This window comes from Pieris rapae, chromosome 7 (assembly GCF_905147795.1).
Source record: "Pieris rapae chromosome 7, ilPieRapa1.1, whole genome shotgun sequence".
Lineage (NCBI taxonomy): Eukaryota > Metazoa > Arthropoda > Insecta > Lepidoptera > Pieridae > Pieris > Pieris rapae.
Window position 1 is genome coordinate 9520688 of NC_059515.1, and position 17516 is coordinate 9538203.

The window sequence follows — 17516 nt, forward strand, 5'->3', positions numbered from 1 at the left end:
ACGTAGGTAAAAAATATTTGTATATAAACAGAAAAAAAGCAAGTATAGATATTAGTAGACAATGATACATAAAAAATATTAAAAAACTGAAATGTTAACATTTGAAACAACAAATAATACTAAGAATTTAAAATTACTACTTAAACAAAATTAGAGTCTTCCCGCCTCTTCAAGAACTTCTTGTCATCTTTTTTTGTGGTGGAAAAGATCAATATCATATACATTATCATTTCTTAATCTCTAAATTCTTTCTTTGGCTCTAATTCCTCACGAAATGACGTAATCAGCAGCTCTTGCTTATTAAACCAAAATATAGCAGGACTTCTTAACAAACTAGATTCTATTGAACTAAATCTTAGCGAAATCAGGTACACTACAAGTACTACTCCTAAAATTTTATGTTTTTCTGAAACTTTTGTAAGAAGAGGTGATGAAAGTAACATGATTTTGAAGAATTTTAAGTTAGCCTCATCATTCAGTCGGTTAAATAAAAAGCGTGGCGGGGTATGTATCTTCATAGATAAGTCTCTGGATATCTTGCCGCTTAGCTGTTGCAACAACATATCAGTAGAAAAAACATTTGAATGTTGTGGCATAATAGTACCCACAATTAAAAGCCTTATAATTTGTATTTATAGAACGCCCGATTCTGACGTATATAGCTCTTTTAATATATTTCAAACCCTTTTACATAAATAAAAAAATAAAAAACAGCGAATTATTTTATGTGGTGACATGAACATAGACATTTTAAAGATAAATAATATAACTATGAATTGTAATATTATTCTATCAAATTATAACTTGAAACACTTTATTAACGTACCGACTAGACGTTCTTGCGATAAAGCTTTCCAAATTTTCCATGATAATTTATCATTATTCTTTTTTCTCTGTTTTCCAGTTATTAAAGTTAATGTAACAACAAAACGACAACACCCAAGTGGATTACACCAGGACTTAGAATCTCTAGTAGGCGTAAGAGACAACTTGCTTTTAAATATTTTAGAACATAAACAAATGAAAATAAACAAGCATACAAAAGATATGACAATTATCTAAAAAAAATGCGTTATTAAATCTAAAAAATACACACATTTCATGTATCTAAAAAACGCAAAAAATAAATCTCGTGCAACTTGGCATATTATAAAAGACTAACTAGACCAGAATCGAAGTCCGGTAGTTGCTTATAAAATCTTAAATGATAATATCCAACTGATAATGTAATGTCAACAAGCAACAAATAAGGAGTTGTACTCAGGAGCTCGCCATTCCCCAGCATCGGACAGCTTCATTTCGTGGGAGTTTTAAATATAGTGCGACGAAGTGTTGGAATGATATCCCTCCTCCGCTGAAGAGTCTTAAATTAAAGTCTAATTTTAGTCGCAGCTATAAAACTTATCTATTAACTCAACAAAAATCCCACGAAATCTAGTTTTTAATCCGCCAAAAAATAGGGAAAAAAAATTGTAATAATAAAACTTAACAATTACTCTTATTTTAACCTTCAATTTTACCTATTTACTTCACACTATATTACACAAGACTTTGTTACCGATATTGCTAAGTTTCAATAATACTATTATTATCATTTCCTACTGAGTATTAATATATTCTTTTTTTTTGCGACTGAGGTGCAAACTAGCTGATGTGGTCTCTGGCAGAATGACCAGCGCTGTGGAACACTCTGCTCCTCAGCATAATGCTGGGCCAGGGCCATTTACAGCCACAGCACACACGCAATATATGCTTGAGACGGACCGAAGGGGAAAGGGAAAACATAATATACCTCTCTTTATATCTTTTATTTAATTTTTTCTCTTTGATTACTGCTGTGTTGTGTATTTATGTGTGTGTGTTTTGTTTGTAATAAATAATATGTCTATGTCTATATCTGATCCAAATGAAAAAGCGAATTTATTTAACAACTATTATATAAATAATAAAACAATTAAGATACCTAGCACTGATCTGCAAAACGTTCATTCTGTAAACCAATCCTTATTTCTAACTCCATGTTCATGTGACGCAGTTTACAAAGCTATAAATAATCTTAATAATACTAAGGCAGCAGGTTATGACTCAATAACTACAGAAGTGTTAAATTCTCCTCACAACAACTAGCAAGTATCCTTACCCATCTCATAAATTTATCTTTTACACAGGGTATTTTTCCCAGCTTTTTAAAATTATCAATAGTTAAACCTATGTTTAAAAAGGGTAATACAGAAGATATTAGAAACTACATACCTATAACTTTAATACCAATGTTAGCTAAAGTGTTGGAAAAACTTATGCACAATAGGTTGAGCTCTTTTTTAGGCAAATTCAGTGTTATAAACGATGAACAGTACGGTTTTCAAAGAGGTAAAACACTATACTAGTAGCTTTCTCTTGAGTTAAGGCAATTGTAGAACATATCGATAGACGCAAGCACGTATCTGTAGTTTTTTTTGATATGAGCCAAGGATTTGATTGTGTAGACTACAACATTCTTCTTCAAAAGTGTAGACTTTATGGAATCCGAGGATTGCCTTTAAATTGGCTGGAAAGTTACCTGACCGGTCGCAAACAATATGTCGAAATCATACATACTTCCTCTGCTAAACATATTGAAAGGAGTTACAAGTCTGTGGCTATGGATAGCAATAAAGGCGTTCCTCAAGGGAGCATACTGGGTCCATTACTGTTTCTTCTGTACATTAATGATTTACCGAATTTGGTTAGTTATAAATGCATTCTTTACGCAGATGACATTTCAGTGGTCGTGTTATCAAATGATACAACGCGTAACCACGAATCATTATTGAATGAAACAGTAAAGAATGTCACAGAATGGTTGGACATTAATAATTTAAGTGTAAATATAAAAAAAACAATTTTATACAATTTCGGAACTATAATAATAGCACACCCAACAACCTCAAAATTAATTATAAGAGCGAGTTTATTGAGGAAGTTGTATCAACCAAGTTTCTAGGCATAACACTAGACCAAAATCTTAATTGGAAACAACACGTTTTAACGATATGCACGCGCCTTAATAAATTTGTTTTTGCTTTGAGTCGAACTCGCAGTGGCTTCAAAACACGCAGCAATTATTGCTTATCACGGCTATGTTGCCTCAGTTTTGCGCTATGGTATCCTTTTATGGGGAAATTCGGTAGATGTGAGTAAAGTTTTTATAAATCAGAAAAAATGTATCAGGGCTATTATGGGCGTTGGACCTCTTACGAGCTGTAGACCGCTTTTTCGCGAACTCGGTATTCTGACAGTACCGAGTTTGTATATCGTTGAAGCGGTCATTTAAAGAAACTTCCTTGCATATACCGAGGGATCCAACTCGGCTGCGGGTGCCTGCATGTTGCACCACGCTATTTTCTAAAAATTGGTACGCCATGGCCGTAAGAATATTTAATCACCTTCCTAGAAGCTATATATCGCTGCCATGTAATGTTTTCAAGGGGAAGGTGATTGGGTTCTTAAAGGCAAGGTGCTTTTATAGCGTGGGCGAGTACCTAGATCATAAGTTTGATATTTACGCGGGGAACATCACTTCAGATGTTATTAAATACAAGAAAAAGAAGCCTAACGTTTAAATCGTTGTATTTTTTAGATAAGAATTATTACAAATATTGGTGTCTAACTAACTCTGTGCTGTCATTTTTCAAAATGTAAGATTTAATAACTAGTCTTGTTATTCAATAGATCAAATAAATAAAATATAAGATGACATTTGCATGCCTATTCATATGTGGCGGATTTTTGTAATTTATGTAACTAATTGTAAGACTATTCTAGCAAATAAACGATTTGACTTTGACTTTAAGTAAAGTTTTCTTAAAAGTTATTCAATCCAAAATTAATCAATCGTATGATAACAGAATCGGTATTTTCGTCGTTTGCTACGTAAACATTGTGACCACTCAGCATTTTGGAACGCATTTAGTCACCGTGGACATTTTTTTTTTAGAATACTGTATGAATGTATATTGTCCCGATATGTATTAAGAACGGTCACTATTCTAATGCTGATCCTTGCGTGGAAGCTGCAAAATATTTTCGTCGACAAGTCTGAACGTTCCATGGCACCCAACGTCGTATAATATATGTCTAGCACGGCCAGACATTTTTACTCACGATAGAGGTCATGATACTATATCATGACCTCTATCGTGAGTAAGTTTTTGTCAATATTTATTAAACAAAAATATCAATATCATCCTTAGCTGACGGAGTTTAGCATTCAAATATTTTCCTAAAACATCGCCAGTCATCGTGCATCATCAATCAAAAACATAATCCAGCTAATATTTATTTAAATAACAACATTTTAATACTTATTCACATAACGACCTGAGTTACATAATAAGTTACATATATAGAGTATAAGTTCAAAATATTTGACCTCTCTTGACTATGTTAAAGTAAATTAATGTACCTATATATTATAATTAAAATAAAAATTATAGGAAAATACTTAAAAATTATAGTGACGTCACGGATAAAGTTACTACTCAATACTCATAATTATAAGTGTCCATGGGCGGCGGTATCACTTAACATCAGGTGAGCCTCCTGCCCGTTTGCCCCCTGTTCTGTAAAAAAAAATCTGAATGTGTCGGCGTGTGTTTTAAAGATATATCAAATATTATTACATTAAAATACAGAAAATGCAGTGGTGCACAACTGGATTTTAAACCCTTTACCGTGACCGAATGTATATAATTCTATTTTAAAAGAGTAAGTGTGTCTTTCTTGCCCATTCTTCTCCACACGAAACTACCTTTTGGAAGGGGCAACTAGAATCATCTTTATATTTTATTTAAGGTTCAAAAGTGCCATTTTAAGTGGTCTAATCGGAATAAATGATTTGATATTTAATTGTTTCAAAAGTGAATTTTATTCTTAAGACAAATATCTTATTCATATATAGTTTAGTGTAATTAGCATATTGTTACGAATTATTACGGTGATATCCAAAAATCTCAATAAATTTTACCATATGAGATAGAAATATTGATAAAAGTGTGCTTGTTATTATCGACGGATTGTATCTGTCCATCTGTCGATACAAGCTATTCATGGCAGGTCGGATCGGTGTATGTGGATAGACATTTGTATGAAAATGACAGTTCAACTATGCCAATATAGTTCAACAATATCTATAATCTTAAGATTTTAACTTACAAAAGTTTTAAAAAGTAATTAAAAAGCTATTTGATATGTTTTAAACATAGATAATATGTATATTTTAATATTATTTGTACGGTTTTATTTAGTTTATTTGGTTTACATTGATTATCAAATATGAGTGTATCCATGTGGAGCTAGATAGAATAGACACGTCTGCGATAAAACGTTTTTTTTTAATAATTTCAGGTCAAACGCGTTTACCTCTTTAATGGGGGAAAATTTTGTTTTCTAATATCGAAATCCATATAGACCAGGGTTTTTTGACCAAGCCTTTAAAAAAAAATAAAAGGTAAAAAAAATAGTAGGATGAAACCCATAGGAAAAAGAGGAGAATATTATAAAAATCAGAGGAAAAATAATTTACGGGCGACCTGAGGTTGGGAAGGGGGCGAGTTTTTAAGGTTAATTAAGCTACAAATCCAAGTAATTTTTTTTGGGGGAAATGCGTTACGCATACCGTCCCGCGGCACGGTTGGCTGGTGGTGAATAAAACTCCACGGCGCCACCAACAATCGCCCAAGGCAGGACACAGTAACACTTTAGCCTTGTCCGCATCCAGCCACTCGATCAGCCGTAAAACTCTCGGTCTTCTGCGGCCACGAATGATGTCGAATGGACCTGGCCATTCACATCGGCCAATTTGCTCTGTTTAAATCCAAGTCATTAGCCTAGCTGTTTAATCAACTGGCTGAATATCTTTCAGGCTGTTAGTTAAACGGCTAGGCTGTTAATTACACGGATAATTAAACTAGTTTGCTGCAACATAGTCATTCAGTACGTGAGCACGGTGCCCCTTTAGGGTGTTAAAAGGCTTCAAAATTGGTTCAAAATGGTAAAACTGGTTCCAGCTCACATCAAATTTTAATAAAATTTATGATTATTCTATGATGCAAAATGTTTTAGACTTCTCTAGGTATAAAATTAATGGCCATATGTTGTCCAGGGACCAATAAAAGACCATTCTTTTCAAATTCCACTTCCATAGGCTTCGGTGCTCCTGGTATTGGCTCGAATTTGTATTTCATTATCAAATTCGATACTGCATGACGAATGGATATTAAACCGAATCTCATTCCTGAAAGATAAATTTTACATTTATATGCAAATTAAAACGTTCTATAGTACAGTTAGTAAAAAGTAAGTCTAAAGTTAAATTTTTAAAAATTATTGATAGTTATACATATATAAATAAAAACCTATGTGCATAGTTTTGTCAAAATATTAGTTTTTATAGAACAGGGGGCAAACGGTCAGGAGGCTCTCCTGATGTTAAGTGATACCGCCGCCCATGGACACTCTCAATGCCAGAGGGCTCGAGAGTGCCTTGTCGGCCTTTTAAGAATTGGAACGCTCTTTTCTTGCAGGACCCTAAGTCGAATTGTTTTGTTTTTTTGTCTTAAATATTGGTATAAAATTACCTATACAGTTTCTAGGTCCTTCGCCAAATGGTAAATATGTAAATGGTTTATTATTTTGCTCATTTCCTGGCAAAAACCTTTCCGGGTTGTATTTTAATGGTTCTGGAAAATAGTCTGGATCATAATGCATGCCGATAGCGTTTACGTAAACTGGTGTGCCCTTTTTTATTGTTAACTTTTCATCAATTTGGTAGTCTTGTGTCGCTTCTCTATCGAGCCAACCCATTGGGGAGTAGAGCCGCAGTGTCTCTGAAAGAATATTATCTATCAAATCAAATCAAAATATCTTTATTCATTTAGGTAAACATGTACACTTATGAACGTCAAGAAAAACAAATTAAATTAAAAAGTGGAAGCAATATATAGTCTCTAAACAAGTGCTAATATCAGTTGATTCGCAAAATAATACAATTATGAAACAAAATTACGAGAAATATTTTTTTATGTGAAACCTTAAATACAAAATCCGAAACGCTTTTTTACCGGATTAAAGACAAGGCAGAAATAGCTTGGAGAACACCGCGATATGTTAAATAATTATAAGTTTACAATAATACTAAGATTGAAGCTATTTCAATCCGGTAAAAGTGTTTTCTTCCAAAAAATCGGAACTTTGATGGACCAAAAAGTATCTTCAATTCTAATAATACAAAGTTTAGTTTTTTTGTTCTTTGAGGTCGTAAGTTCGAACCCCGGCTGTATTTAACACTCGATCGTACATCGTGAGAAAACTGGCCTGTCTGAAAATGAGTGGACGTGCACGAAGGACACACGAAGAAGGCAGAACTTTCTTTTACATTATAAAAAATATCCCGGAAGAGAAACACAACTCAAGCTTTTAAAAAAGGTTGCGCAATTGTTTTATTATATTACTGAATAAAGACAAGTAATTCAAGTTACCTTTGACAACTGCATTTATGTAAGGTAATTCCATGAGTTTCGATATATCAAATTTTCCATCTTCGCCTACGACTTTTGAGACTTCGTCATATATTTTTTGCTGAAATTAAAAATTTTACTTAGTGTACGATATTAAACTTCATTGTCTAAAGAAGTGAATAATAAATGTAATCATACGATATTTCTGCCCAAAATGGGCCATTAAATAGTCGAAGGCACCACATTTATCCAATTCCCGTACTTATTTGATTATCATGATTCGATCAATATAATAGACGATTGTAGACTAAGAAAGACATTTTTGGGCATTTGACACTTACTTGAATTTGAGGCTCATGTGCCAATTGGTACAACGTAAAACTTAGTACAGAACCTGATGTTTCAAATCCTCCTAGAAGCATTATTGCCGCATTGGATATGATTACATCGTCAGTGATTTCTAAAAACAATTTCACAGTCAATAATAATTTTCTATATGCATTTCTGACCTATTTCTTTCCTATTTGGTCAGAAAGGGAACAAGACATAACACAACTGCAACTATATTGACTTACCTACTCCATCTATTACTGGGCCATCTTGCTTCATTTTCAGTAAAGCGTCTACCAGGTCCTTGGGGTCTTTGATAACCTTGTCTTTCCGTTGTTCAACGACAATAGCAAATATTTTTTTAAAGTACTCTGTCGACCATTTTGGGAACAACGTAAACCTGAAAAAGAAAAAATCACGCATTTCAGCGACCGTCCATAGAAATTTTACTTTTAAATTGTTAGTATAAAAAAGTGTAGTCCCATTATTTAATGTGCTTTGTATATTCACGCAAAACCAGTGAATTCGATGATAAAGGAATTCTAGCAAGGAAAAAACATCTATATCGGACATAAGTGACGTATAATAGTCAAAAGTCAAAATTTTGTAACCAATGCAGCAGTTACATTTTACAATAACAAAATTGCACTTTTTGAACTCGTATTATTTCTGTACTTCATATAGATATTGTGATCTTTAGTTTTAAATTGAGTACACTACGTTCCATTCCTCGTCGACAAGTTGCTATTTTTATGTTTGTGTTCGAGTCATAGGTATATCCATGATTTACTACCGTAAGAAAGACAATAAAATATATACGTGTATTAGAATTTTGTAACTCTGCTTTCAGTACTTCTTAGTAACCCCAGAATTTGTTCCATGACACCCCTTTTCACCAAATCGAATTCGTCATAAAGCCATGATTATTTGTAAGATATTTCCTTACCCAAGTAATTTTTGCGCATATTTTATGGGGTATCCATTAATTTGGATAGGATCTTGTACGTGATTTGTCATTGCTTTTCTTTAATTCCAATCCTACTGTTTGGCTAACAGAACTCTTTTTTGTCAATTTGGTTTCCTTCCATACTTTTCTTATATGTGTGCTTCATATTCCCTTTTTTATTTTTGTGTGCTGATTCATGAAGGCTAAGCTCTTCCTTACCATCTCTTGACAAAGGTTTATTATTTTGCTTTTTTTTAATATTTCTTGTATTATCTGAGAAAATTTGTAGTAGCTGAGTTTTAACGGTTTTTGCTGAATTTAAAGTTTTCAAAAATTATTTGTTACATGAAGTCTCGACGTCAACCAAAATGTTTTCATTCGGCACATATTCTATTCTGAATATAACAGTTTTATTCGCACTATACTTATTCCTACCTAGTTTTTTCCCAATGTGAAAGTGCTGCTAATGAATGCTAAAAAAATGCTATTATATAAAGTTGACATTATTTTGTTGGGCAAAATGAACACGACTTTCTCCTATTTTATTATTTGTTCTATAATAATATTAGGTACCTATAATGCATTGGTCACTTTTTTGCTGCTGATCAATACAAGCGTTGAAGATAACTATCTCGTTGCTTGGTTCAATAGTATGTTGGAATGGCCGTAAAACAACGATATCTCTGTATCGTTGTTTTTCATTCATATCGCTAGTAGGAGAATATGATTGAATTATTGAAATATTTGACAAATACTTGTTCTGAAATTGCTATAAACCTATCAACATTTGGTTGTAGGCATTTCTTTATCAGAAAACCAACGCCATATAACTCTTAAGTTTGGCTGTAGTGACAAAAAATATGTTCTTGGTCTTCCAATATAATTTATCTTATTCTACGTAGCTCGGAGAGCCCGATGATATCGCACTTTAATTTTGATATAGTTTCTTTATACTCATTTGAAAGAAGCGATCTTGCATTGCACGTGCAGATAAATAGAAAGTGGAGTGAACGGTTGTGGTAGTTATTGTGTTGATTACGAAAAATAAGATTGAGTTTTGGTTGCGTTTCGAGAGCGATATGAATCAGTTGCTGGGTATTTTTCTGACATGCTCCTCGCGTTCTGGTTGTCTTATTTATTTTATGGTTGGTTCTCGACCGTTCAGAAGATTTTGATGAGATTTTTTTATTTTTGTCCGTTCTTGGTATATAACAAATTTGTTGCGTTCGTTTGTTCAATATGACTATTTTATTATATTTAAGGATCGCCAATCTTCCTTTTTCGCTTTCTTTGTTAACTTCAATTTGTTGTTCTTTACGTTTATTGAGAACATCTAGAGGGATGTCTTTTTTATGTAGTATGAGAAGGAATCCATTCTTGTTTTTTTTGGATATTAACTCTTACAAGTCCAATATGTAATACTATATGTGCATAACTAATTTCCTTAAGTTTGTTATTTTAAAACAGGAAAATCGATTAATTAAAAAAATATAAATACGCACGCTAAACCTAGATGTGGATTGATTCCCAGAGGAATAATACTTGTTTCGGATTAGACGGTGAAGGAATTCAATTCAAAACGACGTTCAAAAATACAAATCCGTTAGATTTTACTATTACACTACTGTTAACGTACTATTTACTCTGAGTAATAACTAGTTTGATATACATAACTTTCGGTCATAATGCGAATTGGGACTATCATACCATACGGTTTGTTATTATTATTGTAATAGGTTTACTTGAAGATTCTAGCCATCTCTGGGAAGAAGAAAATACTGCTCCAGCCCAGGCCTCTTAACGAATCAAAAGTCATAAAGGATTGTGTAACAGTTCTCATTGGATCCTCTCCCGTGCGTATAGCGTGTGTCTCAACGCCAAACGCAGCTGTTCCAAAGACATCCGTGTTGTAGTCCGCAAACAAATACTGTTAATACATAAATAATATAAGAGACATACCATAGTGGTTTTGGTTAACATTGTAAAAATATTTGTTTTAGGCTCTGTCAATTGGCAGTAAAAATCATTATTTCTAATGATTGAGTTTTGAATAGTAGTGAAACAGTGGCCTGTGATTTCTCGTAAATATAGTTTTCAAAAGCCGCAATTTATTTTAGATTTCTAAAGTAAAACTCTTTTACTCCTATACCCTCAGTTAGTGACATTTTCATTGGAAATCTTCTCTCTACGGGAAATTCTCTGGAGATATAGTCTGAAACCTTAACGATGAAGAGTATTAAAAAAATATTAAAGGAACCGGATGTTTTTGATAATTATTAAAATCCCAACTAGATCATGACGGCTACAATTGCAGACTACAGTTTTTATATCTACCTAATGACTATATTACTAATGATTTACTTACTCTCAAATTGAGTTTGCTGTAATCTTCGGTGTTTTTGATCCGAGTTATCAATTGGTTGCACTTTATGTCGACTAGAGGTTGTAAAGCTCTTAATTTAGATCCGGTGAAAATTGATGTAATACGACGACGAACGACTCCCCATAAAGGATCCTAAAAATGAACGATTCTCTCGATTATATTTTTACGTGTAGTGTAGTACGACTCATTTTTATATTTTAACCAGATTCCTTCTGCAAAAGCCAACCTAAGAGTCCTAGGTCACAGGATTGAACAGTGCTTATTCGGAGCTGGATATTCGGTAGTGGGCTGATCGGTTTTAGAGAAAGCATTGTTGGGTGCCTCGAACCTAATTCGCTGGTTTGCTGATGAATTTTATTAGTACTATTATTGTTGTGGTAAACTTTAATAAATAAATATATTCCAGTAGTGTACTATAACTAATTATAACGGGTAAGATCCAGGTTAAAGGCGTGTGTTGGTCGAAGGAAGAAGTCATGGCTTCGCAGCGGGAGTGGACGGGTATTGCAAATGCGGAAGAGTTGCTATATCTGGCGCAGGACGAGACGTGATTCAGGATACTGACGGCCAACCTCCAGTAATGGAGAGGCACTTGAAGAAGAAAAGTACTATATCTTGCCTCACTTCCATCTAAAGATCTAAAACTCAAACTCGTGACTTTAAGTCTAAAACATACTTAGGTATTTTACAAATTTTATACCGTAATGTCCTAATGTTTAATTATAATCGATGTATTTAGATTAGCATACCACATCTATCTTTCAAGCGGCCAGATTTTTTTTTTTAAGAATGTCTTAATCATCTCACTTTGTTGAATAGTGTTACGAAGACAAGTTGACTGCAATGTTTCTAGATTTTTCCACAAGCCAAAACGCCACCAATTAATTCGGTTTCAAATGCGATATCAACAGATAAAGTACGGATAACGTGAAGACAAGTGATATAGTACTGTGTGAAGTGTGCGTAATAAGAATGATTAGTGACGGAATTTGTGAGTGTAATTAGTACATTTTTGCGATTAATTAGTTTTTATAAATTCCTCATTGATTTATCATGATTTGCTTAAATAAGTTTAACTGAAAGTGTTACTATTTCTATATTTGCCGATATTTAATCCAAAAAAAAAATTCTAAAAGGTGATCTGATTTAATACTAATTCAGCCTAAGCTTAAGAAAGGCCTCTTGATAGAATTTGCTACAGGCCCCGGGCTGGCTTAATCCGGCACTGCATCTGCATCAGTGGATTTTGTTATTGTTGCAAGTTTTTTGCGACCTCTTCAAAATAAGAGTTCAAACAAATAACATACTATTTATATGGTATAACTCAGAAGTCTCTATCAATTAAAGCTGTTCAAAAATCCATTGAGTAGTTTTATGAGTTCATGATGTTCAAGACAAACACGCCGTGTCAAGGTGTTTTATGCCATCCATATAACAACAAACATTGAAAAATATATTTTTTCGTGTATACGCTTCAGTCAAAAAGAAACGAATAAATATAATTACTGAAAAAAGGTAGATAAAAAACAAGCTCAAACCTTTAAACCTTATAATAATAGTAGAATACGAGTACATGTACTTACATTGGTTGTCAATAAGTTAAGCGAACCAATGGGATCGTGCTTTCCACCGCCCAAAAACCTATCCCTGAACGCGTAGTTGTCCTTCAGGAGGATCTGTTTTGCCAATTCCGGTGTGTTTATAATCAGACCTGGTCTCCAGTACAGCCAGATACCGATGACGGGGGCTTTAGGGAAACGCTGATACATTTCAATCATCCACGAGCCCTGAATAAAAATCTTGATTAATCCATAGTCTACAGGCAAGCCTTTTGGTACTGTGGTCATCAAGAGATTGAGGTCGTGCATTCGAACCCCAACTGTTAATGAAACATTTTATTCGCGCAATTAAGTTTTTTATTTTTTATAGAACAGGGGAACAGGCAAACGGCGGTATCACTTAACCTGAGGTTAAGTGTCAGCTGGCTCGCGAGTGCGTTGCCGGCCTTTTAAGAGTTGAACGCTCGTAAAACTTAGTAAGCAAACCTGTATTTCTTATAAATGATCACGATCCCGATCACATCCTATTGTCTACTATATGCATAATAATAATAATAAATAAATGTACTTATCTGTCAAAATAATTACGGCGCTTCATAGTTCATACTACTTGTATACTAAGCAGAAACATACAATACAATATTTATTGTTAAGAGAATAAAAGTTAATATAGGAAAAACAAATTCTAGGGTTTTTGAATAAGTTGTGTATTGCAGAACTATTTGATGCGTGCGCCGCATCTATCACTACGTAGTACGTTGCCAGTTCGGATGGCAATCGCGGGACGAGGTGGAGCGCGAGAGGGCGGGAGTTTGCCTACGCGCCGCCCTCCGGCACTCGACAACCCGCAACCGATTACCGAAGTGCGCACTGCATTCAATCGTTTTTGACGCTACTCTCTATCTATGTCGCTCTGATTAATATTTTATGGAAAGTATGACGATGGTTTTTTATATAGAACAGGGGGCAAACAAAGCAAACTCGTATTTCTATACTTAATTAATGTATTAATAAATATATACATTTAAAACGTAGCGGCTAACGCCTAACAGTAAGGTAATCAGTGAGATCACAGGTATCGGCACCGGTATCGGTACCTTCGCGAGGGTTTTTAGAGTGGGGACAGGTCACGTAGTACTTTTAGGTCACATATAATGGGTATGCTTACCGGATTCTTTTTAAGTAAGAATGTCAAGCTTCCCCATATTGGATGGGGAGGTAGAAATGGTACTCCCCGTTCTGCCCAATATTGTTTCACACTTCTCCAACGCAGGTATACCCATGACACTAGACATACCACTATTGCGCTTACAAGCACACCGATCATTCTATAACAAATAAACAGTAATATATTAAAATATTTTATTAATACTCTAGGATAATTTTTTGTCATGGGCTACTTTAAGATTTACTGTGATTGTGATTTCGTAGCTCATTACATAAATTTATACATTTCCGAAAAGCTTAGAAATAGTAGACTGTAATGGTCTTGCGCCATCCAACTATCTGTCTGTATTTGTACTCGTATAGTTTTACGTCACGATGTTTGTCCGCGATGGATTCCTAAACTACTTAACCAATTTTAAATTAAATTGGCACACCGTGAGCAGTCTGGGCTAACTGAAGGCTACGTCCGCACAGACATGCGGCTTTATTAGTGCCTAGACCCTAGCGAGTCACCCAGCGACTAGCTTAGTAAAACGAACGTTCTAGAATGTTCGCGAAATAGATCAAATGTTTCTCTTGCCATACGCAACTGTTTATACAGAACATTAAACTCCCCATGACTTGATCGTGACTTATTTATGTTTTGGACTCAACATGATGGATAAGGACGTGAAATGGTATATTTCAAATGTGAATTTTCTGTAAGTAGAGCTATTTTTGAAAGTGACATCTCGTATGCCGACAAGCAAATGACCAAGGCATTTAGCGACCCACGTCGCAAACCACCTGTAGTGTGGCCACCGTGTATCCTAGCAAGTAGCCAGAGTGCAAGCTCTAGTCGCTAAGCAAGGCGCTTGTCTGTCCGGACGTAGCCTAAAAGAGGATAGCGTCACAATTATCTGTTAACTCCAAAAGATTCTAACAGATATCTGGTACAGTTGCAATTATTTGTTGATCATTTGATGCAATTCTAACATATGGCGCTGTGTAAAAAGTACCAACGTTTCATATAAGTTCTCCTACCGTTGCCCTTGAATAGTTTATTACTTTGTAATATAACAAAAACCTTAGCCACAGCAACGCTTGGCCGAGTCTGCTAGTAGTTTTATAAATATAACCCGTATTATATTATAAATATTTATAAAGTGTATAACTTTATAATCACCGTAAACTTATCAAAAATTCAAAAAGTCTTAGACTGGAAATAAAATGATTCAAGTTTATTACAATAATCACACACGCGGAAATAATTTACCAAAAGCATTAACCATACGGCATAATTTTGACTAAATCAGACGCAAAAAATCGCACATTAATTTTCGTTAAACTCCCACCGGCTTATACAATTATAATTAGTTACGACCACTAAAGAAAATAGTATTTTAGTTTTATTTTCCTACACAAATTGTATTTAGTGATACTATCAATATACGGCTAATTTGAGTCAGCTATTGTAAACATTTAGACTACGTGATACCTAAAATAACTAGATATGGATTGGATGGATTTGTATCCGACATGTTTTATTATTAATACTCCAACTCTTTCAACAATAACAAAAATAAATGTGAATTAGTTTTAAGCTATCCATTAACAATCAATCAATTGTATTTGCTAAACTAGTAACATTATTTAATACATACATTTCAAATTTTATTGCCACCAATGTTTACCGAGTCAGCACTGATATATGATTACTTAAAAATTGTGTTTGAAATCGACTTATATAATACATGCTTAGTAGGTATCTATTTATAGAAATGTCTGCGGCGTCGATTATTTAGTTATTCTTATTTCAATTTTAGGATTATTCTAATAGTAGTTATTTTAATAATTTTTATTGTTTGCATTGCTTTTAATATTTTAGTTCATATTTTCATTCTTAAAATGAAACAAAATTATTTAAGGAATTCAAAGAAGGTGTACTATTTATACTTTTCAGTTTGTCACAAAGTTTTTTTTTGCGTACTGGCAGTAACTGCTGTTGAACTAGGTGAAAAGTATCGTGCGGAGTGTTCTTGTATGTTATAATAGTGTCCACTTATTTACATTATAATTAAGTAGCCACTGCTTAGTCCATTTAAATTATCATTTAGGCCAATCTGTATTGCTTGAGGTTTAAGGAGTGGATTTTAAAAAATTATCTGTCATCTATTAATTCATCAGATATACATACATATAAGAATGCATACTGGGACACAGTCAAAGGCTTTTTGAAAGTCAAGGACTATATCTATAGGATCACCTTGAAATTGAAATTGAGAAAGCATCAAAGAAAGCTTCAGCGGACATTGTTTCATATTTAATATAGGTCCATCAGGTTCTGGGGTATAATTTAGCTCTAAATATAGTTTAATTAAAAATATAGTTTAAATTAGCTCTGAATATAGTTTAAATAAATATAGTTTAGAGGTCAAACGACAAAAAATATTTACGTCGGCAAACATTCCATGGCACGCACCGCGATATAATATGTATAGTTAGTTAGCACAGGCAGACACTCTTATCCATTGTCGTGTATCCGATATTTACATGACCTCAGCCAATTACTGGTTAAGTTTTTATCAATATTAATCAAACAAAAATTCTATATCATGTTTAGTTATTATTTAATTATTTGCCAGCCACCGTTATAAAAAGTTATTATTGATTTGAATTATAAAATCTTAAAAGTTTTATTCAAATAATACTTACTTCTTCTTTTCAATTCATTTCTTACATCTAATGTAAATAAGTATATGCACATCGCAATTCCAGACCGGAATACTGCTCCTTTAGGATGATAGTGGTGGTGAAGGATGACGTGGTAAAAAGTAGCATCTCTGAGTGTATCACCTATTTTACAACATTGTATAAGAAGCTGCTAGTTTTATCACGATATGTTGTTTGACTAAAAAGTAGCTCAAAAAATTCATGAATATATATAATGTTTTAGGAAAATAGTTGTAATCTTTCGAGGTTTTTTGGATCTAAGATATAGCAAGTGTTATTGACGTAGGTAGTGCGCAGTCAGATTATAAGCCCCCGCGTGGGACATCCCTACTTAGATTTTGACCTCCTTCACACTCGACCTGTGACACTCAGTCGATTTGTCGCTGTGACCGAAATTCATTGTTGAAATATAATTTGTCCACGTGCAGATGCCCGCATATTAATCCTATGAACGAATAAAGAACTTGTTACTTTGTAAAAACAAAATATGAATTAATAAGTGATGTGAATATAGTGGTAGTAGCTTGAGAACCCAGGGATACAAAACACTTATAAACGATAGGTACAAATAAATGTGAAGTAGGTACTGTCTGCAAATAACAAATAGAATTTTCTTGAACATCACTAAAATATAACCTCGGAAATAGCAGTATCTTTCAATAATATCCTAATCCTATCCATTAAATATATAATCCTAAATATGTACTTTTCCAAAAGTGAATTTTATTCTAAAGACCATAGTGTTTTATTTCAGTAGAACTCGTATTCGTACAAGTATACGTATAATATTTCATTAAATAAAATTTCTATAAAAAAAATAATACATGCAACATAAAGTAGATCAATTTTTTTGTTACGATAAGTTATCGTATTATAACTAATTATCGGGCACATAGCTAGCCGCTGCATGTCCGATAGGATCG

At 33.6% G+C, this 17516-nt stretch overlaps 1 protein-coding gene across 1 annotated transcript; it reads right to left on the bottom strand.

The window, feature by feature from the left end:
• Positions 1–6041: 6041 nt before the first annotated feature.
• On the bottom strand, positions 6042–15626 carry LOC110996980 (cytochrome P450 6k1-like). Its single transcript, XM_022264898.2, has 10 exons — positions 15525–15626; positions 13883–14042; positions 12739–12942; positions 11138–11287; positions 10515–10699; positions 8072–8226; positions 7838–7956; positions 7518–7617; positions 6618–6866; positions 6042–6274 (listed from the first exon to the last, which is right to left on the bottom strand). Exons 2-10 carry the CDS (start codon positions 14039–14041, stop codon positions 6099–6101), a joined length of 1497 nt encoding a protein of 498 aa, XP_022120590.2. The 5' UTR covers position 14042; positions 15525–15626; the 3' UTR covers positions 6042–6098.
• Positions 15627–17516: the final 1890 nt, after the last annotated feature.